The 26,326-nt window shown below is 44.8% G+C and overlaps 1 protein-coding gene across 2 annotated transcripts in view; it reads right to left on the bottom strand.

Annotated features, from left to right (window-relative positions):
* Positions 1–26,326, bottom strand: part of UBA6 (ubiquitin like modifier activating enzyme 6) — a 1,035,692-nt gene that overhangs the window by 485,445 nt on the left and 523,921 nt on the right. For both annotated transcript variants that reach the window (XM_086961917.1, XM_086961916.1), the window contains exons 19-22: positions 21,421–21,602; positions 18,499–18,604; positions 663–752; positions 467–547 (exon numbers count right to left, since the gene is read on the bottom strand). In XM_086961917.1, coding sequence (XP_086818043.1) covers positions 467–547; positions 663–752; positions 18,499–18,604; positions 21,421–21,602 — 459 coding nt within the window. The remainder of the gene's footprint in view (positions 1–466; positions 548–662; positions 753–18,498; positions 18,605–21,420; positions 21,603–26,326) is intronic.

The raw sequence follows: 26,326 nt of genomic DNA, 5'->3' as shown, positions 1-26,326 counted from the left end.
GGAATAGCCGCCGCAGCAAAGGGGTTAAAGTATTGCTTTACGTAATGTATATTTGTTTTTTCATATGATGTGGCTTTGGATTTTCAAATTGTTGTTTGTGGAATCTTGTGTTGTCATGTATTAAATTGAAGTTTGTGAGAACTAGGTTCTCCACAGACTAACAGGCTGCAACCTATATTTGTATAGTTTCCCTGGTATTAAGTTATGTTGGTAGGGTTGCCAATCTGGTGGATGGAAGTTTCGAAGATCAGGGTTATTGGAAAGATAAGTTGTCTCTTTTTATTCCTCTACATGATACCTTCTACACCCCATACTAGTAGTAAAAGTGTTTAGAAGAATAGAAACCCTTACTTTTAATATTAACAGAAAAAATGAATGTTCCACTGACAACAGATGGAATAGATATTTAACAATATGAAACTATTAAACATTTTTTGCAGGTTTTAAACTATACCACAATTCTTACCCGTAACACTTCTTCTGCAGATTGATAGGTTTGCCAAAATGTATTAAACAGTGAAGGCTTGTGAGAAAAGGAGCTTTCAAACTATAAGAGGATTAAAAAAAATACATGTTGATAAAGGAACTGATTTTCTAAAGAGACAATTCTTATTTAAGAAGGCCCAGTAGGGCCCTTGAAGTGCACCTGCACGGATAATTACCTTATCTCTTGCCCACTGTATTGTGTGTTCAATTGCAGCTGGAAAAGATTTTAAAGTGCAAAAGGGTATTTCTTCTTCTGGAGGATCCCGCTTAAAAAACAGGATGAAAGGATGAAATTAAGATCTCTGCATTTTTAATAATTGTACACGTTAAGAATCAAGATCAAAGATTTCTAAGATAAATGAAATTATTCTTATTGTCCACAATTATGTCAAGATGTCTATAACAAGAAACATTGTGGCTTTCTGAGATAGCAATTTAAACACCAATGGGTACAATTTAAGGTGGTACTCTATAGAGAAGATCAACAATATCTACAGTACTTTAATAGCCATAATAAAGGTTTGTGTTTCTGAAGAACCTCAGCTACCACAAGCATTTTAACAGGTGTCGCTTGAAATCCACTTCTACACATTCATCAGTCCGTCACCCATACCAATTTGTTGATAATCTCTAAAAACTCAGTTTGCCTTTCTTACCTCATTGAAACACTCACATTCTATCAATCAAATCTATTACAGTCCGCCTTAACAGCCTCACTTAAAAAGCTACACTTTTTAATGATGCTTATGTTTGCATAATCCATGCAACCTGTTCAAGTACTTTTGTTGTATTGGTTAATTTGGCACAGATTTTCTTCTAGTCAGTAAAGCTAGGCTTATTCCATACCCAAGGCAGATCCCTGATGTAATCCAGGGAACATCATTAATTTTTGCAGCTAGTCTGCTATTTTCTATGATAATGTTTAGATTGAAAAGAACAAGTTCCTTACCCTTTGTTAATGTTCTTCCTTGCGGATGCTATATCTGACCACAGAATACTCATTTTACAAGATCCCCAAGGTGCCAGACAAAATGTGAAGATTTTTTAATAAAGGTGTTCCGGAAAGCCACAAGTTGGCGTCCTGCTGCTATGCATTAGGTCATTGCCACCCCAGAAGTGACAGAGCAAAGCCACACAGAAGCACAAGCCTTATTTGCTGACGTCAGTTTCTTATCTTTTTTTGAAAACATATTTTAATTTATATATTTTTCCAACTTCAGCATCACATAGGAGAAAATCAAATAAACATTTGGTATTCACCAGGCTTCTTCAGACCCTCAAGCGCAAGTACATCTTAGTGATTCCACAGACAATGTATCAGACAATTTACGTTCCATTTACAGTCACGCTAGCCAGTGTAATCGGTCTGGGTTGTGCATTCATAGTCTCTAGTAGGCTGCTGAACTTTGTTATGCTTGCACTTGGATGCCTGTGAAGATAGGATATTACAGTAGAGTCTGGGAGTCTGTGGGGGATCGTCTCTATTTAAACGCGTCAAGAGCGAGCCAGCTTTGTACGCTTCAGCATGCTTTGTGCTCGTTTATGTGGTGTAATCGACTTGTCTTAGTGTTTCTAATAGCTCGGCATGTTTACTGTTGTCTTCTTGTAGTGCTGCTCCCTTGGTGTTGTCCACAGCCGCGTCCTGCTCTAACTTATTCAGCGAATTTTCAACCTCCATGACACTTATGTATTTCCTTCCTGATCCCTTCTGTTGTGATAATTGCTATTCCCCTCTTCACCTTCTTGAATGCATCCCACTCCACCTGCGTCGAGGAGGCAGTGCCAGGGTTCTCTATGAAGTAGTTGGTGATTCCTGCAGATAATGTGCTATGAAATACCTGGTTTTCGAGCTTCTGGGGCCATAGCTTCCAGGTAGGAACCGGAGTAGGGATTCTACCCCAGGCAAGAGTGACCTCTAGGGGGTTATGGTCTGAGAAGGTTTTTCCCAGGTAAGTGGCGTGTGTTACCTGGGAACAGAGGATCCGGTCGATTCTAGTGTGCAGTTGGTGTGGGTGTGAGAAAAAAAGAGTATTCCCTACTATTAGGGTACATTAGTCGCCAGGCATCCCCCAGGGACCATCCCTCCGCCCATTTGCACAATGCCTCGGCCTGTCTAATTGTGCCAGCACCGTGGAGGGGCCTGTGTGAACTAGCCTTGTTTATATCAAGTACGGCATTATAATCCCCCCCCCCCCCAAGGGTATGTTGTTCAGGGCACAAGGATAGGTTTCAGGTTCGTAAGGAATTTATCATGCTCACAGTTAGGGGTGTATATGCTCCCTAGCACTATTTGTGAGCCATCTAAGGTACCTCTCACATCTCTCCAGTGGGTCTACCCGTTGTTCCAGCGTCTTGAAGGGAACCCCACTACGTATCCAGATGGAGGCGCAGCGGGCAAAGGCAGAGTAGTATATGGATATGACCTGTCTCCTACATTTCTTGTGTAATTTGGTTGCCTCAGCCACAGTGAGGTGGAACTCCTGCAAAAAAGTTATATGCGCTTGCCGCCTGTATAACTGTGCATGTATTCTGTGCCTTTTGTAGTTGGACCCCAGTCCCCTTATGTTCCAAGTAATTATTTTGTAACTGTCCTGCATGTGTATGCATTGTGTACGCGTGTCCTGGACGTTACCCGCGAGAGGGGGGGGGGCAGCTGTGCGTATAGTAGCGGGGTGGGTTAGGTCAGGCTGAACTAACATTTGAACGCTAACTAAGAATACTCGGTCCAGCAGAGGAATGGTGCTGGTCCAAACCATGTTTACAACAATGTTAACTATTGACTGTGTAGTAGTTGTGTTCGCCATGAGGGGTTGTGCAGCTCCCGCTCTCTAACTCTGGAAATGTAGGTGGTTCGGGCTCTGCGCTGCCAGGACCGGTGTCAGTAGTGTGTGTCAAAATCAGGATTGTAGAAGAAGGGGGATGCTTCCCTGCTTACAGAGGTAGGTCTAACTGGGTGCTTCTTGTACAAAAACAGTGTCCTCCATTACCAATCCTCCCTCTAACCCAGGAAACCCTCCGCTGTTCGAGACGTAATACCACTAAACAATGCAATACTACTCCCAGAGTCCGAGGGCACAGTATGATGCGCGCCCTCCCAGAACTTGTTGGCCATTTCCAGCGCCTCCGCTCGTCCCTTTTGGGCCAGCCCCGGTGAGGGGTTCCTGTTTTGGGGTACAGTTTTCGCCAATCTGCGGCGCAGTCGTCGGCTCTGTTTGGGCTTTGTAGCGCCAGTTGTGCTCTGTGAGGAAGGGCCAGACCCCGGTGGGGGGAATGTAATCTCAAGCCATTCCTCCCCTTCTTCCAGGGTGTCGTAAAAGAGCGTGTTTTAGATCACATATCACTTATATATATATATGCCTTCATTTTCTTCATTATAGAGAATTTCACTAGTAGCTAATTGTCCACTCTGGTTCTTGGTACAATAAATGTAAAAGCTTAAATCCCTATTGAGGTCTAACCGATGGAGCATTCCTCTTCGAGGGGTGAGGGGCAGCAAAAAACACTGGTAGGGTAAATCATTGCTCAACGAGACCGGGAGTGAAGAATTTTGGCAAGAACACCGCCCTAGACCTCAGCACCAACTTGTTTACAAAAAGGTGGTGTATGGCAGTTCCACTGAGAGTGCCACACTGACCTGCAACTCGGGGTTGTTTCCTGCTTCATCCCCCAGCCTTCCCTTAGCACAAGGAAGGGCCGAATATGCGCTGGACATTTCCCACAGCGCTGGACGTGCAAAAAAGAGAACAGGGCTGTTCCCTGCCGCAGTGATTTTGGCAGCCCTGATGGGCTGGGACTTCATCCCCCTCCCTTCCCTGAGCACATGGAGGGGCCAAACGCCCTAAAAGTGCTGGACATTTTCCGCAGTGTGGGATATGCAACCTAGAGACCAAGGCTGTTTCCTGCTGCAGTGATTTTGGCAGCCCTGATGGGGTGGTACTTCATCTCACAGCCTTCCCTAAGCACAAGGAGAGACTGAACCCACGCTAAAAGTGCTGGATGCTCCATACCACCTCATAGATTCATAAGCAATTGATACTGTGCTAGAGAGAGAGCCGTAGGTGTTGTATCTAACGAAATAGCCCTAACTGAGCGTATACTATCTATGGGGTATGGGAGCAGCCTGGGAGACAGATAGCCCAACAGTGGAATTTCGTAAAAGGACGACGGAGGAAACGTTCTCCCTGCTGCGCAATTACCATGCACAGTGCTGTAACCAACAAAGACAACTGCTGCATCTGCCTGGTTCCCCTAAGTATCAATAGTTCCAATTCATCCCCTGAACCAATTGTGAAACGCAAGAAGATCAGCAACCACGCTCCCCATGTGAAACCTCAGCTAAACCAAGTGACCGCTGGAAAGGGTCCAGGCGCAACGCTTGTTGGAAGCACTAATGCTGAGGAGATATACAATTATTTTTCTGCAATTTTGTAAAACCAAAAAAGAAGCACTTGGCCGGAATAGAAGGCCACCTAGCAACCTTGTTTAAGCCCCATACAACATCCAGACCAATTCTACTTAGGGCCCTGCTGAACTTGCTAGGCCCCACATGAGCATGGCAGGGCAATCTCCCCAGGATGCATCAACACTAAGGAATATGGGTACTTCAATGTCTGTCACACGGAATAAACCTACAAGGGATGCTATGGGTCTCTGCTCTACGAAATATGGTGGGGGGAGGTTGAGGCATCGGCCTGCATAACATTCCCCCCTCAATTGCAGCAGTTAGGCTGAGCTACATGCACATGCCACACGAGAAAAACAGAGTCAAGGGTAACAAGCTCAGCACAGTAATCCTAAATCTACCACCATCGGTCGAGTGCCGCCCCTGAAACATAATCAAACTGAGACATGGATGCAGGCCTGCAATAAAGTCATCCATTGGCTTGGTGCACACAGAAATTTCAATACTGCAGATGGAAATGAGACTTTAATGCTTCGGAGGGCAGGCTGGATCTGCCCCTCAGCAAAAGACCTAGCTGGAGACTACACTTTTGTCAATTTTAGACGCACATGCAGTGTGGCGAGATTATTAGGCATAAACGCAGAGGGGTACCATTTAGAACTAATATTATTACATTACCCCTGGATAGTATTGCAAACTGTCAAAATAGGCAGTGCGCCCACTGTCATGTGACTACCAGCCTCAGCCATTTTGGTGTCTAATATGTAATAACAGGTATGTAGTTTTATCATATTGTAATGAGACTGATTGACACAGAGTGTCCAGGCCTACTGTGGGGGATGCCTTGTTAGTTAGGCATGGGGCTTTATTAGCATATCGATGTGTAACCACAAAGCGCCCGTGCCAGGCACATGCTGTATCTCTTGAATTCGCAGTCTCAGTTGAACCTGCATGCCCAGTTACAACATTAAGACCGTTGTGCCCAAAAAACACACTGCCAACTGAAGTTACACATGCTAAATGTTGGCTGATGAAAATATTTATCTGGAACATCGCAGGCCTCCGTACCAAGATAGCACTCGCGGATTGGCAACTGTTTATAAGATCCTATGACATCCTGTTAATGCAGGAAACCTGGGACACTAATCCTACAGTATTTGAACACTTTCTGTGTTTTAGCACACCGGCTGCTCTGTCCCACTAAGATCGAGCATCAGGAGGACTAACCATATGGATAAACCTGATGCTTGGTGGCCTTGCAGAGGCTCTTAACACTCCAGGCAATAACTTTCAAGTGGTACTTTTTAAGGGGGCTCTGGATTTTCATCTTATTAACTTTTATAATAATGCTTTTCTTAATGTGCCAAATCAAAGGTTTTCAGGTCTGTTTGACTTTATTTCTTCCAATGTGGAGAGAAAATCGAATCTGGGTCTGCAAATATACTTATGTTTGGCAGGAGGCTTTAATGCTAGACTGTCCAACCCTAGCGTCTGGAATGTGTCAGGAGCTGCCATGAGCGTTAACCCGAGAGGCAAAAAGTTGGAGGTTCTACGCGTCTCCTCTGATTTGATGAATGTATTACAGGTGGCTGGGGTACTTATGTCCCAGGGCTCCCCACTTTTAGGGGCGGAAGAACAAGTTACTTACCTTCGGTAACGCTTTTTCTGGTTGATACAGCAACTGCCTGTAGATTCCTCACCTTGTGAATATCCCCCTGCATCAGCAACATTCGGAAATTCTTTTGTAGCTCTTCACGCCAACGTGGACGACGTCACAGAACGCACGGCTTCGCGCACGGCTCCACTGACTCCATAATAGGACTCCGTCGGCGTGATGACATCAGTTCTGCCCTTTTTTCCGTGCCTTCGAGGCACACGGACGGACCGATAACAGTAGATATACACACAATGTTCGTTTGACAATAAAATATTTTCATTAAAACAATGACACCAATACAGGTATAGAAGAGTGGACAACGGGGAGGCGGGAGAGCCAGTGAGGAATCTATAGGCAGATACTGGATCCACTAGAAAAAGCGTTACCGAAGGTAAGTAACTTGTTCTTCTGATGGATACATTTGCCAGTGGATTCCTCACCTTGTGAATAGAGTCCCACAGCAGTTCCCACTCCCGGAGGAGGGTGTCAACTCCTCTATACGAGAAAATCTAGGAGGACAGAGTGCGCAAAGTGGCCATCCCTCCTCACTTCAGAATCTAAGCAGTAATGCTTCGCGAAAGTGTGGAGGGAGGCCCAAGTCGCCGCTCTACAAATGTCCTCTACAGGTACACCCCTAGACAAAGCAGATGTAGCAGACCTTGCTCTAGTAGAATGAGCTCTTAAACCTTCAGGAAGGTTCCTTACCCGCCAGAGAGTAGAGTACACAAGACAATCCATCTTGACAGCGTGCGCTTGTGCACCGGCTTGCCTCTTCCGGCTCCAACAAAACCCACAAAGAGCTGGTCATCCACTCGGAACTCTCTGGTTCTGTCCAAGTAGAAACTCACCGCCCTCTTAGGGTCCAAGCGGTGAAGTCCCTCCTCCTCCTTAGAAGGGTGAGGGGGAGGATAAAAGGTAGGGAGGGTAATGGACTGCCCTAGATGGAAGGGAGTTACCACCTTAGGCAGAAAAGCAGTCCTGAGAACCATTCGTTCAGCATGAATGGTCAAGAATGGGGGCTTAGAACTAAGAGCTTGAAGCTCACTTACTCTCCTTGCCAAGGTAATCACAATCAGGAAGACCGTTTTGAAAGATAAAAGCCTCAAGAAACACTTGTGCAAAGGCTCAAACGGAGAACCCATTAAGAAAGTAAGCACAAGATTCAAGTCCCATTGCGGTACAATAAAAGGAGTAGGAGGAAATTTATTTGTAAGGCTCTTTAAAAACCTTAAAACAATAGGTGATTTGAACAAGGACGGCTGGTCTGATAGGCAAAGGAATGCAGAGAATGCCGATAGATAACCTTTGACTGTAGCCACAGCAAAACCTTACTGAGCTAAAGAAAGAGCAACTGAAGTTTGTCAGACAATCGAGCCTTCAAAGGGCCAATGGACTTCTCCCCACATCAAGATACAAATTTAGACCACCTATAAGAGTAGATAGATTTGGTGGAATCACGCCTGGCCGATACAATGACATCCACCACATCATGTGGGAGAGAAAAAGAATTCAGGTTGCCCCGTTCAATCTCCAGGTATGAAGGTGTAAGGTCTAGAGGTGGGGGTGTAGAACCTGCCCCTCCATCTGAGAGAGGAGATCTGCCCTGAGAGGGAGACGGAGCGGCGGGCACGAGGAGAGGTGGAGAAGATCTGTGTACAACACCGTTCTTGGCCAATCCGGGGCGATCAAAATGACTTGGGCCCAGTCTTGGCGAATCTTCCTCAGAACCAGAGGAATCAAGGGTATGGGAGGAAACACGTGATGGAGTCTTGAGTCCCAACTCAACTGAAACGCGTCCCTCAAAGCACCCTGCATCGGATACTGGAGACTGCAGAATGACGGGCAGTGAGCATTCTCGTGAGTGGCAAACAGGTCCACCTGAGGAGCTCCCCACGTCCGGAAGACGTGACAAACCACTTTTGGATGAAGCCTCCACTCGTGATCGGCCGAGAACTGCCGACAGACTGTCTGCACGCACGTTCAGAACTCCGGCCAGATGATTTGCCATCAGACAAATCTGATGGTCCTGGACTCAGGACCAGAGATGCAGCACCTCTCTGCACAGACACCGCGATCCCACTCCTCCCTGCTTGCTGACATACCACATCGCAGTCGTGTTGTCCGTCAGGACCTGAACCGACTGACCGCGAAGGGAAGGGAGGAAGGCCTTGAGCGCTAAACGAAGAAGCCCGCATTTCCAGAAGGTTGATATGGAGTAACCTTTCCTCTGGAGACCAAAGACCTTTGATCTCCAGATCCCCCAGATGAGCACCCCACCCTAGGGTGGACTCATCCGTAATCACCGTGGCCACCGACGGAGGCAGTTGAAAAGGCTTTCCTTAAGACAGATTGTCTTCCACGCCTAACCAAGACAGATCCGCTGCAGCTTCTCTTGAGATCCTTACAGACTCCCTGAGATCGGCGTTGTGTTGATATCACTGCCTGCGGAGGCACCACTGGAGTGCCCTCATGTGCCAGCGTGAATGGTTGACCAGCAGAATGCAGGAAGCCATCAGACCGAGCAGACGAAGGACCTTCAGGACTGGAACTACAGCTCCATTGAAAAATAAAGGAATCATTTCCTGTATGTCGCGAATCCTTTGAGGAGGAGGGAATGCACGACACACAGTGGTATCCAGTACCACACCTATGAACAGGTTGCGCTGGGAGGGCACCAGGTGAGATTTGGGCACATTTATCTTAAAGCCCAATCTGTACAACAACTGAGTTGTGACTTGCAGATGATGGAGCACTTTCTCTGGAGATTCTGCTTTGATCAGTCAATCGTCCAGATAAGGGAATACTGGAATCCCTGACCTTCTGAGATGTGCCGCCACCACAGCCATCACCTTGGTGAAGACTCGATGGGCAGTAGTAAGACCAAACGGAAGGACCGCAAAATGATAATGTTGCGAACCCACCATGAACCGGAGATACTTCCTGTGCGACATCAGGATAGGGATGTGGAAATATGAATCCTGCAAGTCGATCGACACCATCCAGTCTTCTTCCAGCAGTGCTTGAAGAACCGGCGGAAGGGTGAGCATCTTGAACTTCTCCTGCTTCAGAAAGAGGTTCAAAACACTGAGGTCCAGGATTGGATGTAGTCTGCCATCCTTCTTGGGATTCAGAAAATACCGGGAGTAGCATCCCTGACCCCTTTCCTGCTCCGGAACCACCTCTATCGCACCTTTTCTTAGTAATGCCAGGACTTCCTCCAGCAGAAGCTGCAGGTGGTCCTCTGAGCAAAACCCTTGGCAAGGAGGGTAATTTGGAGGGAATTCCCGAAAGGGAAGAGCATACCCATTCTCCACGAGATTGAGAACCCAAAGGTCCGATGTGACCGATTCCCGATCGCGTAGAAAATAGGTAAGCCGACCCCCTACAGGACCCGCATGGTTCGGAATGGCAGATCTAGGGCTGCTTTGCTGTTGTTGGAGGGGGGTGGGAAGAGAAAGAGGAGGAGGAGGAGGAGGAAGCTTGACGTCCACGAGGACGAGCTCTTTGTCTGCCTCTGTACGACTTGTACAGCGGATTTTGCTGTTGCTGCTGCTATTGCGATTGCTTGTAGGCTCGAAAGGAGGACCTTCCAAATCCTCTATACCTTTTACCTACAGTACCTCTGAACTGTAGGCCCAAAGACCTGGCTGTTGCTCTGCTATCTTTGAATCTCTCCAACGCAGCGTTAGCCTTCTTCCCAAATAGGCCCGAGCCATCAAAAGGTAAATCCATTAGGGGAGCCTGGACATGAGCAGAGAATTCGGAAGACTTCAGCCAAGCTGCTCTTCTGGTGGCAATAGAAGACCCAATGACTCCTGCCACAGAGTCAGCCGTGTCCAACCCACTCTGGATGACTTGTCAAGCAGCCGCTTGAGTATCAACAAGCACCTCATTAAAATTCTGCCTGTCCTCCTCTGGTATCTTAGGGGCCAGCTGTTTCACAGAATCCATCAAAGCATGGATGTAACGCCCTAAGAGGCATGTGGCGTTCGTCGATTTTAGAGCCATGCTCGCTGAAGAAAAACCTTTCTTTACTGCTTGGTCTTGCTTTTTAGAATCCTTGTCCCCAGGCACCTGAGGGAAAGCACCTGCAGACTTGTTGGAGCAGGCTGCCTGTACCACCAAGCTCTCTGGTAAAGGATGAGAAGATAAAAAGTCTGGGTCTCTAGGAGCCACCCTATATCTTCTTGCGACAGCCTTCGAAACTGCTGGAGCTGTAAGAGGCCTATTCCACACCTCCAAGATTGGCTCTGTCAAAGCTTCATTAAAAGGAAGCATAGGCTCCACCACAGAAGAAGGTAGTGGAGGACTTCTGTTAATAAATTCGATTTGTACTCCGCAGTGGGCAGATTTAAATTTAACAGTTCTGCTGCCTTCTTGATGACCACATGATATGGTGCCACAACTTTTGAAGGGGCATCTGGGACAGAGGATAACTCCCAATCCGGAGACAGTTCCAATCCACTAGCCTCCCTTAGGTCATCAAAGAAATCAACCGATTCCTGCAGCTCACCTTCTTCCATCTCCAGTTCTCTGTACCTCTGTTCCTCTAGAAGTCGCTGAGCCTCACGTCTCGATCTCTCCTTCGGGAACGACGTCGACGATTCCGCAATCGACTCAGATGGAGCCGGAACTGGCGTTGAGCTCGGAGCTGAAGGAACAGGCCACTGCACTCTAGGTCGAACTGGAACCGGCGCCGGTGACAAAGGAATCGGCGTCAAAGACCTCGGAGGCACCGAGAGATGCCAAGGCGGTGTCTGAGCCGGCATAAATGGCTTGAACGGCGCCGGAGCATACGTCCGGGGGACTCCCAGATTAAAGGCCATCGGACCCCTGGGACCAACCGGTGCTCCAGAGGGGTACATGGCTCTCGTGAAGACACCATACATAGCGTTTAAATACTGTGTAGGGTCTTGTACCGGGCCTGGAAAGGGAGGGTATGAACCCACAGGCTGCTTTCGAGGAGGCACCATATTCTTGTCGACTTCTTCCCCAGGTTGGTGTACCCGAGTTGGCGAACCCTCAGGCAAGGGACCTTCTTCCTCCTCTCGAGTTGGGGATCGAGACTGCGCTGGAGAGGGATTCAACACCGGAGCCGCTGAATGCTCCGGTGACTCCATGGGCGAAGCCTCACCTTCCGGATCCAGAACATCTGGAGAAGGAGATATATCATCCTTACGATGTATTCTCACTGCCGACTTCGGTCTCGAATCTGAATCCTTCCCAGAATGGTGTTGTCACCCATGCTTCCTCTTCTTATTCTTCTTTTTTGTTGACCTGGAAGCATGCCCCGATGACGACCTCAATGGCGACCTCGAACGGGATCTCGACCTCGACCGCCTCGATCGCGACTTCGAACTCTTCATGTCCTTTTTACTCTTCATCTTGGCAACCAGGAGCTTCGCCTCTCGTTCACAAAGGGCCTTGGGGTTCATCTTCTTACAGCATGGACACCCCTGGACATCATGGTCTGAGGACAAGCACAGAACGCAATCTTCATGCGGGTCCGTGATTGACATCATTTTCCCGCATTCTCCGCACGGCTTGAATTCGGTCTTCTTCGAGGACATCTCGACAGGAGACAAAAGAAACAAGAAAACACTGAAAGTACCAAACAGTAACAGAGTTACTCGATAGCTACAGAGGATCCCTCGAAAACCATTAGCGTCGACGACGCAGAAAAAAGGGAACTGATGTCATAACGCCGACGGAGTCCTATTATTATGGAGTCAGTGACGTCCGCGGAGCCGCGCGAGCGAAGCCGTACGTTTTGCGACGTAGTCCACGTCGGCGTGAAGAGCTACAAAAGAATTTCCGAATGTTGCTGACGCAGGGGGATATTCACAAGGTGAGGAATCCACTGGCAGATGTATCCATCAGAAATTGCTTATCAGTAATTGACTACATTTTCGTCTCCCCTAATTTAAAGAATCTCCAGTTACATGGCACAATTATCAGTACAAATTTTTGGCAATCATAATCAAATGCGATATCTTTGGATGTGCAAACTAGAGGGGTTTTCAAATTGCAGATGGTTTCAGCAGCCTATCTTCGTCTACAGACTATCTTAGGCTCCTTTGGAAAATGTCAGATTCCTCACCCCCACCCCCAATTTTGGGGGAAGAGTAATTCTAGAGAATATGGAACTAGTTATGTGGTGCTTGGCAGATGACGCCGTAAACAGGGCGACAGTTGGCTCCATTGTGGCTTTTTGTTCCAGGATTAGATGGTCCCTTTCTAAATCCTTTAATCCGGTGCACCAGGCCTGCAGTAGTTTGACCACGAGTGCTCCCTGACTAATCGTCTTTTGGGTAGAGCCTTAAATAGGAGGCCTAGAGACTACGCTGCTGTGGCCACCTATAGGAAGCAATACAAAACAGTAACAATTAGGAGACGGAACAAAGTTATCACTCAGCAGTGGGACATACTAGCACACTCAGCCCGATTAAAAGATAGCAAACTCTTCTGGAGAGCTGTATCAAGTATGGAATCTATAAATCAGACAACACTTCTATCAGCTGCCATATAAACAGTGCATGTCTCATTTCTCCCAGATCTATTCAGCCACTGAGATAAACCCCACAATGTCAGTATAGAAGAACTCATCCTCATTTATATAAGTTTCTTTACTGGAAGTCATTGTTGCCATACAGTAGAGAGCAGGGACAAATGTTGCTCCTAATTATTTAATTACATGTAATCCCAACCTTGATGCCCAATATTTTTAATAGTTTAAGTCATTCTACGGTACAAAGCTCCTGGGTCACTTCAGTTATTGTTCCAATTTTTAAAAAAGGGGATCGATCTAGACCAAATTGCTATCGCCTCATTTCATTGAACGATATTCCAACTAAAATTCTTGGCAGGGTGCTGCATAACAGGATACTCAAGCGGGTCATGGACAACAACCTCTTAAACGCTTGTCAATATAACTTCCGTGCTGGCACGGGAGAGCAATGCCTACATTTGTACCTAATCATTGCGGAATATACAGAGGCAAAACAGACTTTATTGCCTCTTGCCTTCATGGACTTGCCCATGGCTTTTTACTGTGTCAACTGGTCGAGGCTGTAGTAACTCCTCTTTCAGATGGGGTTAGAAGAAGCACTTGTTTATTTATTAGCATCCTTGCACACAAAAGAAAAACCCAATGACAGGTTCGGCAAAACTTCCAAGTGACAAAAGAAATCAATACTGGGAGAGGGGTCCGTTAAGGGTGCATGCGTACCACATTACTATTTATTTTATACATAAAGAAGCTTAGTTTTCAGCTAACCTTGTGCGCCCCTGATGATTGCAAGATAAACGGTGTCCCTCTTCAAACATTACTCTATGCGGAGAACGCTGTACTAATCGCCCAGACACCTAAAGCCCTGCGCCTGCTAGTCCATTCCTTTGGACCAACCTCATTTTGTTAACAAACTTTGATAACTCATTTATAATGACATGTAGCCCTAAGTGCATTCAACTCTCAAGCATTACAGTTGGCCCTAACTCTTTATTGAGCACTAGTGCATTTTCTTTTCTGGGCTTCACCTTCAGTTAAACTTGTCTATGGGCTCCACACATCTCACAGTGCAGGGCAAAGGGATCTAGAGCAGACAGTTTACTCCTCAGTCTGGCGGCAGGGAACTACCCCCGTGTGGCAGATATATGCCGCCCAATGATTCCCAATAGCATCTTATGGGCGGAAATCTGGGGGACTGTTGAATGCATAGCCTTACAGAGGGAAGAAAACAGTTTTTTCAGGAGAATACTTTCTGTTCACTTGTCTACCTTCCATTTTATCTGCCATAAAGAGCTGGGCCTAACATACTTGAGTGATCGCACCCCCTTTGGAAGACAGAGGAAGACTCACTCACAAAGGACATAATCACCGACTGCTTGGCTTGTGATAGGGGCTTCTCTACCAATGGTTGGTGCATGTTAAAAAAATCCCTTGAAGGGATTGAATTGACCCAAATGTTATTTGACACAACATGTCACACTGCCTCTGGCAGAAAGCAAGAGCAAGCTTTATTACTAGCCCAGCTGCATGTAGATAGGCTAAGAGCTGAAACTTTGAAACCAACTGTTGCAAGCTATTTACGTTTAAAGCAAGAGAATTCTCTAAATGGTGATTTGTGGCACATCAATGGGAATTGGGAACGCTTCCTATTATTTCGCTTTAGAGCTAACACGATCAAATACTCACTCTGCTTCACCCTTGGCAATCAGTGTAAGCTTGACTCTAGAGTGTGTCCATGATACGATGTGTAAAACCAATTAATGTTACACTTCCTATTTTTTTGAAATTTGTACAAACCTAAACTAAAACGTTCTTAGTTCTTTTTATGAAAATGTGAAACCTTTGGCACTGCACTCAAGCTTATCATATCTCCAACAATTACCAGAGGAAGAGACTTTTATCTATGTAAGCTCATTTCTTCGTTCAGCTGTGTGATCCCAGGACACAATCTATTTCGACTAAGCCTGTTTTGATGCATTTTAACAATTTCATGATTTTTATAATTGATCAATGATTTTGTGTATTTTATATGCTTATTTTCTTGTATGCTTTAGGAAAATGTGGAAGGAATGTCGGACTGACACTGCCAGTGTTTTTATGTGCTTGTACACTTTTATGGTTGTTCTTCAACTGCATAGACTTTTTTGATTGAATGATTGATTGAAACACACTGACGCAATCACAATCAGGAAGACAGTCTTCAAGGTCAGGAGACACAGCAAGCGGCTTTGCATTTGCTCAAAAGGTGTAACATGAGAAATGTCAAAACCAGATTACGGTCCAGCTGTGGGATCCCAAATATTATTGGAGGAATTTGTGTCAAACCTTTAATAAACCTCTGCAAAACAGCTGATTTGAACAAGGACGGTTTGCTCGGCAAAATGTAGAAAGGCCGTATAGGTTGACAAGCAAGCTTTGATAGTGCCCATCGCAAGCCTTTGCTGGGCCAAATACAAAAACAAAAAGACGCCTGACTGCTTCGAGGGCAGGGGTGACAGTGTTGTGAACACCACACCAGGCCACAAATTAGTCTCAGCGCCCTACTTAAATGTATTTTGTGGAAGTGTGCCAGGCAGCTAGAAGGACATCTACCATTTCAGCAGACAAATCAAACTCAGTGCTAAGCTTTTCCTCAGTCTTCAAGCAATTAGGTGTAGATTGAGTACATCTGGAGGAAGGACACTCCTCCTGAGAAGACAGTGAGTCCTCATGAAGTGGCAGCCTGATCATTGGATAGATGCTCACAGCCACAAGTTCTGGGTAACATACTTTCCGGGCACAACCAGAGCCACTAGGATGACTTGGGCCCAGTTGTTCTTTATCTAATTCAGGACTTGGAGCTGGAGGGGCAGAGTCAGGAAGGCAAACAGCAGTCCCTTTTTCCATTCCAGTCAGAGTGCACCTCCTAACAAGTGGAAACTCCAATGTGCAAACGTTTGGACAATGTGTATTCTCTACAACAACCAAAATAAGTAGCCAGGGTTCCCCCCCACTGCTGGAAGATGCCCTGCACCACATCGGGATGTAGACACCACTCAATATCTGTAAAAAGCTTTCTGCTCAATGCATCCTATCTGTCTTATCCGTCCTAGCGTTAGGGGACCCTGTCGTTTGGTTTGTTATCAGGAAGATACTGTGGTGCTAAAACACTTCAAAAGGCATTAAGCCTGGCATGGGACCCAGGACCCCACTCTGCCCTGCTTCCTGCACATGGCAGTGGGATTGTCCAAGAGAACTTGCACAATACTCCCAGGAAGGCCTTCAGAGCCAGATGAATGACCCACAGCTCCAGCAGGCTGACATGGAGCCGGCCCTCTGCCAGATACCACTGTCCTCTCACCACCCTAGCCCAGAAGTGATGCATCCATTACCACTGTCAGCAGAAAATCCTGCCGCTAGACAAAATGTGCCCAAGTAGCCACTATTGCAAATCTCAAACCATCTCCTTTGAGACAAGGATGGCATTGGCAAGACTGTCTTGATGCTGGCCTCATTGGAACTTCAAGTTCCATTGCAGAGCATGCATATGCCATCTGGCACAGCTGACGAGGAAGATGGATGAGGCTAAGAGGCCAAAATACATCCACAACTCTCCAGACTCATCAATAATTTAGCGTCTCACAGTGACCCTGGCTGTAGTTTTGAAATGTTAAAAGATTTCAGCAATTAGGGACCAGTTTACACTCACTTAAGTTATTGGAATTAGTTTTAATGGCACAAAATAGGCATACAATTCAAAAATTAATTACCAGTTCTAGGATAGAGAAAGGTCCCCTGCATGATTCGGGAGAGTGTTCTCTCCTGCCTCTAAGTTAATTAAAGCAAGCTGTGGATTTCTAGCCCCAAACTCAGCAGACAAGGTAATCATGCATGTATGCTGGAAGTATTTGTGGCATGTATTAAGGCTCTATGGTCTGAAGGGGCACACCATGTGCATCATCCAAGTGTGACTACTGTCAGCTTGCCAGGCTGTAAAAGACTAACAGAGGAAGCAGTGATACAAGAGAAAAATAACTACTTTCCTCTCCCACATTAAATTGGTCTGCCAGCTCCCTGTGACCAGTTTGTTTAAATAAAGCACAAGGGACAAGTAGGTTGAATGTGTGCCCCTTTCTGAGTGTATAGAGGATACATGTAAAAAGCATGTGTACGACAGTGTGCCTTCACCACAATGGAATCCATTCCAAATGACACCTAATAAGGAAGACTGGAGAGATCCCAGGCAGCAGATATGAATTGCGGGGTTCCATCACATTCAAATGATCCTTAGTTTTGAGTCATAAATTGGATGTGGAGGAGAGGACCCTTTCAAGCTTATTGAGTTTCCCCTGCCTTTTAATGGACCACTGATCATTGTAAGACCTCCTCCGCAAAGGCTAACAGCTAGTTAAGTGGGGCTGCCTCCCTTTCTTCAGTATACTTGTTTTTGGCTATTCGTAATGAGCGTGAGATTCGGTACCATCATGGAAAGAGGGGACTGAGGAAACTGTGTTCTGTTCAGGTCCACTGCAAGACCAAGTGCCATGTGATGCTGAGACTGGACCAGAGTTCGCAGTGCCCGGGAAAGAGAAATCAAGAGTTCTGTAGGAGAACCATATCAAGGGAGAGGCTTGCACCTCTTCTTACCTGTTCCATCGCACAAAAGCATTAGTCACCTCTTACGTGCTAGTATGACGGGCAAGAGTAAGAGCACAACTCCTTGTGCAATGTGGGCAATGAAGTATACACCACATCGAGTGGCACTGCCTTCATCTTCAACAAAGGAATTAGCAGACAACAAAAAGGTATTGTGTATACACAGGAGACCCTGGGGATTGAGGGGTAGGAAATAAAGTCATTGTTAATGTGAGGGAAAATCACAAAGTACTGGCCCTCAACCAGGTCAGTCTTCCAGAGATTATCTACATGTCAATTGTTGCACAGGAGGCCACCAAGTACTGATTGTGATCTATTGCACAAGGAATACAAATAGGTTGTCCCATGGGAATAGTCCAGGCTGTTTTTCCATTATTCGCTAAAGTTTATAACTATTTCCAGCACATTTTGCTTTTATGTGTGCTATTGTGCTAGGTGTGTTGTAAGTAAAACTCTTCTTTTGTGAAGACTGAGAACTAACTGAACATTTAGTTATTGACTTGTATTGGTGGATATATGGGATTCTGAGGTTTGAACCTCACACCACCTCCCTGAGTAAGCTTTGGACTGCTCCGCTTCACTACCCTGAGGGTCTAAAATTAAACAGGTGTATTTGTTGGTCAGTTTTGGGTTACGGTAAGGCTACGTCACATGACATCAGAGGTACAAGGCTCCGGTTGAAAAGCTCCCACACCAGTCGTTACAGTGCTCAGAAGATGTACCACAGTATTTTGTAAAGTAAGCAAGGTCCCTATATGGACAGTAAGTACACACCATAAACCTTCGAAATAAGGCCACTTGCACACTTACATGACTGTTGTACGATTCAGTGAGATGAGGAATAATAACTTCTGTATGACCTTTGGTTCCCATTGTGCCAGAATCTAGCAGGGGGCGTAGGTTTGCTACTGAACGACTGTCAAGTTCAAAACAAACAAAAATCAAAAAACATTTCAGATGGTAACATTTCCATGTGGTTTCCTCAGTGTTACATACCACCTTCCCACCCGCCCCCAAGTCTCAAATAAATCCAATATCCCAGCGTGGGGTTTATAAAAAACAGAATTGTAATCAATCACAACAGAATAAAGAAGCTACACAGACAAGAGCAATATTAATTTTCATTGTAAGTGCTTTAGAGATTGTGTCCTTTTTGGATCATGGAAAGGAAAGGTCAGGGATGTGATGTCTCTACAGATAGTGGTGAAGGAAAGTTAATGATTAACAAATTCAGCACTGTTCGTTGCCAAAGAAATATGAGAGGTAGAGCAAACTTCAACACGACCAGGACAATGAAAAGTCTAATAGTTGACTGGGTATGCATTAAAGAGCCAATACTACTAAAGAAAGGGTCTGCGAAGTTTAGAGCCCCTGTCAGAATTATCGAGGTGAGGGGCAATGCTTTGCGTGTTTCAGATGGACAAGGGTGGAGTATAGGAAGAATAACTAAGGTAAATAAAGATGTTGTGGTAGGGAGCAAATTATTCTTTATCAATGACAACAGAAATGTCTCTGGTAAAGGCAATCAAAAAAAATCTATGTTGACAAGTGAATCAATTTCTACCAAAGACAACAAGAAAGTCTCTGTTAAAGACAATCAAATGTCTAATTTGATTAGTGAACATAATGCGGTTTCGAAAAGAAGTACTCGGGTAGTCAAGGTACCCAGAAGGTACACTGAGTTCGTCTTATTGCTATTATGATTTTTTTTCTAGTTTTTCAGTACTTTGTTTAATTTAAAAAAAAAAAATGTTTTTAAGGAACGAGATGTGTGGCATCCCGCATGTTGTCATCTTACAGGTTCTCTCTGGCTTCCCTTTCTATGAATGAATGATGCACTACTATGATGTAAAGCTTCTACTGTTATATGATTGGTTGTGTGTTCATTCTGCTTTGGAATTAATGAGTTGTCACTTGAATGTTAAGTCAGTTGATGGGCCCTGTTGTACTACTGAAGATTTATCAGCTGATCTTTGATAAATACTTCAACCACACCTCACTTGAGTCGATCCGGATACTCTAGAGATTTGCAGATCAAAGCAGTTACATAGATATGGAATACTGAATATCACTGAGAAAATGATTTCTTGTATAAAAAAAGCAAGCAAACGCAAGACCCCCCAAAAAACTAAAAACAGTGCACTTGTTAAGACAGAAATCTTTAAAGCAGACGATGTAAGAGGGAAGGAAGGAATAATGAAAAGCAATGGCAAAATGGAAGGGCGCAAAAGAAAAGTTGTAGTAATTAACAACTTTGGATAGAGATTGTGAAGCTGAAGAAGTAAGCCGCACAAATGAATGCAAGAATAAAAAAGAAGTGGGAAAAATTGAATATATATTCCGAGCTCTCAACTTAAATAATACATTTTTATTCAGTTGTAGGAAGATTAGTAGAATAACAAAGTACACAGTAATGCTACAAAAAGTTTCTTAAAAACCCAGCAGCTAACTTTGATGTACTCCTTCGAATGTATGCGATGCCTTTTCTGATCAGTTGTAACCATCCTAAGGTGGACTACCTGCAACAGGTTTATCAAGGCAAACTAGAGATTCATAACAGATCAGGCTACTTACAGTTTCTAGAATGAGTTTCATTATTTATATTAGATTTCATGATTCATTTCATTATTTAATTTTACATTACAGTGATTAAACAAATGTTCTTCGGTTTCTATTACAATTAACTGGCTACGGCTACAATGTTTTTCCTATAATACCTAAAAATATATTTTATTCCTTCAGTATAAGCCTAATTTTAAAGACCAATTGATCTTAGTTTTGCAAGACCATAATCTGCTAGAGATACAAAACACAGCTTTTCAGTGGATGTTGTGCAATACCGTGAACAATTAAATGTCTTATGGCTTTTTCATTCAACACTCAAAATATTTTTTAATGGTAGCCTATATTCTCTTTGCAATGTGAGGAAAATTGTAAGCTTGCTACAATTTATATAAATTATCTTGTTAGTCCAATTTGCTCTTTTTGAAATGTAAAAATAGTTTTATTCATTGTAATGCTGGGATATGTCCGACAGTACTGTCTTTGTCTTGCTCAAATGTTTTGGCTGTGTTCAGTCCTACTTGTTTATTGTTCAAATATATTTATTAATATGATAATTATTTTGTTAAAGCAGCAAAACGTTATTTATTAAGAATAACACACACACTTTCCCTCTAAATGCTAATTTGCAAAATGGCATTTATCTTCTTTATAATACTTTATAGTACTTGAAACCTGTTCATTTTATTCTTCATTGTCTTAGTACTGTCAAATTTTCAAAGCAGTTTACATAGGTAAAAATGTCTGAAAGGACTGTAAAACAAAAGTGAAACTTTGTAGGGGTTTAAAGACATTTGGTAAATTGCATTCATAAGAAATACAAATATTGAAGTAAAAAATGAAAACATTAAATTATTTTTCATGAACTTTATAGATCACCATATGGTAAGGTAATGGAACAAGCCATTCATAGGTTATTTCTGGCTGTTGAAAAGAAAATGTACAAGAATACTGGAAAAAAATGATGAAGTTGAGTCCAGGCAGAGAGGTTTCAAGCAAATAAGGTTAGATGCGCTTTTGAGACTCCAGGACACTTTGAGAAATTAAAAATAAATGCTGCATTGTCTAGACAACTTAGAAATAGACACTCTGTATGGTCATAAGTGTAAAGACAAACAATGCGAGATGGGTGCAAAGTTTAAAATGGTAAAGATGTTGGAAAAGACATGCCTGTCAATGTATCGCCGTGCTTCCACGTTGTCGAGAGCCATTACAACAATATCTTGCTGGTTGAAGAAGCTGTCTCCATATGTATTCTCAGTGGCTGGGCATATTTTGTTGAGATGCGGGTCTATTTTTAGCTGTGGGTTGATGTTCAAGGTCGCTAGTGCAGCAGTGCAGCTCTTGGGTTTCTTGTAAAATAACAGAAAAAACACAGAACTGTTTCCAAAAGATCAATTCAGGAAAGTTCCTGCAAACTGACGTACAATATGACTTCACCATCTCAAGATCAGAAATCTGAAAGTAAACGTTAATCTTTACTTTTATGGATGTGGTGGACATAGACAACGAAGATCATAATCTATAACAATTGACTGGGTTTTTTCAATGCTCCACAAAGAACTGTAAATATGCCCACTTTACATATAGACATCCCCCTCTACCAGTACAGGCATTAACTGGGTGGAACAGATTCTTACCATCCGCCCAGTCAATTTCATCCAGCTGTGAACTGGACCATGGTGCGGAAAATTCACAGAGTGAGAGGGAAAGTGTCCCCGCTTGCCCCTTCCCCATATGGGTGGATTGGTATGCCTTTTTCTGTTATAGAGCAAACCCTTAGTATATTCTCCACACCGCGGTGAGTGGTTAGAAGACCCAGTGTTACACCTAAGGTTACGATTAGTAAAAACGGGCCATATTCTGATAAGAGTTTTAAGGTGAAGCATCTCATATGTATGGGACACACTCCCACGCAAACTGCAAATCTGGTACATCCTCAAAGACTAAAACTTCAAGCAGTGCTTTGACACAGACATGGTAATGCTTGTGGAGTACTCTGTTAGATGCCATTCGCTTTTCTGTAAAGGGCAGTAGCTGCTACTGGTGCTATAATGGATTAGAATCCAGTGGTATGCTACTGCTCTTTCTACAATAAATATTCCTGGAGTTGTAAATAATTGCATTTTATATATTACAGTCTACATGAGCATTCACATTTGGAAGAAGATTTTACAGATTCCAGAGCCTATCTCTTGAAAAGCTATATTCATACAAAAGCAAACGTATTTAGCAGTGACCTAAAATGCCTAAAAATTGATAAACTTATCACAAACCCTTATCAAGTCAAACTATTAGACTGAATTCATTCTGTCACGGTGACACCATAAATAAACCAACAATACTAATCCAGTCCTCTCGGAGTTGGAGCTCCTAACACGCCGGTGGGACGCGGCACTGGTAAGATGGATCATGTTGGGAGGTAAGGTGTCCGTTCACGTGAGGCTTGGTAGTAAGCGGGTGCGTACGTGGGATTTTTTAATGATAGTGAGAGTAGATTGCACTTTCGGATGGATGCGTACACTGTGGGCGAAAGTACTGTGCAAGCAGTTATGCTTTAACTTTCAAGCAACTAAGTTGAATGGGAATCAGAGAGTATGTAAATCAGCTCAAGACCAATATAAATAATAGCGAACTTGAGGATTGTGTTATGAGTACATAATGAGAGCGCATGATTTGGAGAAAATGATATACAAATAATGGATCATGTATGCCCTTTCGAGTAAACTGTGTTTATATACTATTACAGAGGGCCAGAATGTAGACGGTCTTCTAAGGGACACGTGATCGATCGACACGTTTGTCCCAATGAGGAGGGTTGTAGGTAAGCTGTAATTTCGCAACCTCCTGGTAAAGAACAGTAATAATATTCAAAATGAACTGTGTGCCACTGCAATTTTGATATTCATGCTGTCCGAGTAGGAGGCATGTGAATTTTTACAACTGGCTCTATTTTGTGCGTTGTTGTCTCCCACCACAGGTTTTTATGTAATTATGAAGTGAAAGATTGAGAAGGTGAACCCCCATTAGCCCTGATGAAGTTGCGAGAGAATACAGCAACGAAACATGTTGGCAGTATAGAATTAAACATGGTTTGATGGGAACCATTTTTAATTTGGAAGGCACGATTCTTTTGTCTTACTATCATGTGTGTCACCAGGTTTTTATATGGTTCTCGAAAAGAACAAGCACTGTTTTTTTCCTTTCCTTTCTTCTCTTCACTTCACTTCTTTCACTGTAGAGAGTGAGTTACCGATGATGAGAATTGTGTAAACTGGATGAAAGGTGGGGAGTCTGGATGGTAGTGGTTATTGATGTTTTTAGTGAGACACTGTGACAAACAAGAGTAGTTGAATTGTATACACTCGAGGGAATTGAAAAATAATATTGAAAACCCTGGATTTGTCATTTATGTTTGGATTAAGTGTCTTTTAGGAGAGGCCCTATATTATTTATAATGACACCATAAATAAACCAACAATACTAAGCCAGTCCTCTGGGTTCCATGCATAGCAACAAGAGATACCTCCCTGGTTGTTCAAGGTTTGCACTAACCTTCCTTGCCATATGAAGTGATGGTCTGTTTCAAGTTTTGGTTCTGTGTTTCCAATCACTTCCAAATATTCAGAATGAAGATGTTTGTCTTTAGAAAATATATTTTTTTCCTAATCTCCATGTACCACGATATGTCCACGCAGTTTAACACTTTTGCCTATTATTTTGCTGCAGGTTTCTACTGCATGCACACGATAGGAATGGTACGTGTCCAATGCAATGTGGGTTTACAAATAGATAGCAGGCTTTACTAATGTGTGGGTCCTCACCAATATTCCTATGTCATCCGAAGAGTCCACAATCTTCAGTTCAAGAAAACCAAACTCCTTAGGGAAAATTGTATGAAATCAAAGACAACCCCACACCAATCCTGACCCAGAGTCTCCATCTTAACTTTAGTACGAGTTTCATGTGAGGACAGAAAGAAAAATATTACCTACTGTGTAAGCATCTGTTTGTAGAGTGTTGTGCTATAGATTCACATCCTCTGCATACTCCTGCTACCTAGTGTTGGGCTCAAACGTTTGCAACTTGGTTTGCTTCAAAGAAGTAATTCAAGTAAAAAGATGTGCCATGACTACTCGCTAAGGGGACAATGTGCCTGTGCATTTACTACATCTTAGATTTTTTTTTCACACAGCGGGTGAGAATGTTTATGAAGTGGGAAGTGAGCATAGCATGGTGCACTACACGTTTTGTGCAGTGTTAACTAGTTAATGAAAGAAGGAATTTGGGGTGTGGCCTGGGGCCGCATAGAGTTGGATGGGTTCCCGTAGAGCTCCGCAAGTGGTGACCTGGAAACACAGGGATCCTTATCTGTGCGGGCTGCTGCAAGAACTCAGAATCTCCTGAGGGGGGTCCGAGCCCGGGTAGACATCAGAGTTGGAGGTTCCCCTGTCTAAAAGGTCCTCCGGCAGCAGGAAAAGCAGCAGCAGAATCGCTGCCTGCTGAACCAAGATCGCGATGGGCTGTTGTGAATCGAAGTGAAGGTGCTGGAGCGGTTGCTACCGCACAGCCACCGACACAGGCTGATAGTGAGTCTGCATGATGAGACTGACCAGAAGGACTTGCAGAGGCTGGCTGGGGCATGAGGAGTGCAGCCCAGCGGCGCTGGTCCCTAAATTCATGGTACAGTGCCTGGGGCCCCTGGTGCGATGCTCCCCTCACCTGGGGGGTGAGGACTTGTGTGCCAGTAGAAGGCATTGGTCGGTCCGAGCACCGGCGGTGTCCACAGAGCCTGGGGCAGCAGCAGCTAGAGAGGCAGACACCTGGATACCTGGAAGAGGTAGTAGCTGGAGCAGAAGCCTGATAGAGAAGGGCCCACCTCGAGCTGGAAGAGGCCTGGGCTTGAATGGGCCTACCGGAGCCAAATGACAACGGAGTGCAATGGAGTAGACGCACAGCTTCAGTGGTGGGAGAGAACCCCCGGATTTATCTGGAGCAGGTTGCTAGAGTGTTACAATCCAGCAGTGAGGGGGTGGGCCAGAGTACTCGTGCACAGTGGCTGCAGCGCTTCACCAGGGACTGGTGTGTGGCCCCCTTGTTACCATTCCGGGGGACGTAGCTGGAGTGCTGGCTGCGGCCTGCGCATGTGGGGGAGGGGGAAGGCGGGAGGCGTGGTTGGCTTCTGGAGGCGGGCTGCAGTGTGCCAGCAACGTTGCAGCCTTGGCCTGCTCTGTCCTGTCAGCTGAGAGGCAAGATGGACGATGCGCTTAAACTGGTGGAGTTTGGTTGAAGAGGCCGAAGGGCCCGGATTCGTGGATGGAGGTAAACTCCCTGATGGCCGGCCCCAGGAGAAAGAAGTACAACAACTGAGTGATAGGCCGAGCGAAGAGGACAAAACAGGAGTGGCAAGGGGAACCATGGTGCCTGTTGGATGGCATGGGGAACCATCCCTTGGATGTGACTGACCGGATTCTGGGGTCCACACAGCTGATATTTTTGCAACAATCAGGGATACCAAGTCCACCCTGGAAATCAATACAGACACGGTCACCGAGGAGGTAGGGTTGCTGCTGGAAGACCATATGAAATTGCCACAGAGAGAAGGCACTGTAAAAAGCACCCTCACACAAATTACACCAACATTGGGGAAGGCTCAAACATGCCTAGACAAGTTAGAGGTGTAAAATGCCATCATGGCGGTGAAACTGGATAACCTGGAGGGGCGTCTCTTTTCTTAATAACATTTGCCTGGTGGGGGTCCCGAAAAGGGCAGAGGGCCAGTCGACCAAGTTGTATGTTGAGGACTGGTTGGAGACAGTGGTGCTAGCAGGGAAACGGTCACAACTGTTTACTGTAGAGAAAGCACACAGGGTGCCAGGAAGTCCTCCAACTCTCAGGTGCCTCCGCAAGAGCCACTGTGGCACAGCTATTTAACTTCCGAGACCGGGATCACATCCTGCAAGTTGCCAGGGTGCACAGAGTTTGACAGCTAGATGGCAGATAGGTCAACATCTATCTGGATTATACAACCAAGGACCAGAGGGAGTCCTATTTTGAAAGTCAGAAACAGCTGAGG

This window comes from Lissotriton vulgaris, chromosome 3_1 (assembly GCF_964263255.1).
Source record: "Lissotriton vulgaris chromosome 3_1, aLisVul1.2, whole genome shotgun sequence".
NCBI classification, from domain to species: Eukaryota; Metazoa; Chordata; class Amphibia; order Caudata; family Salamandridae; genus Lissotriton; species Lissotriton vulgaris.
Note: the sequence above shows the minus strand (reverse complement) of the source record. Positions and strands in the feature narration are given on the sequence as shown.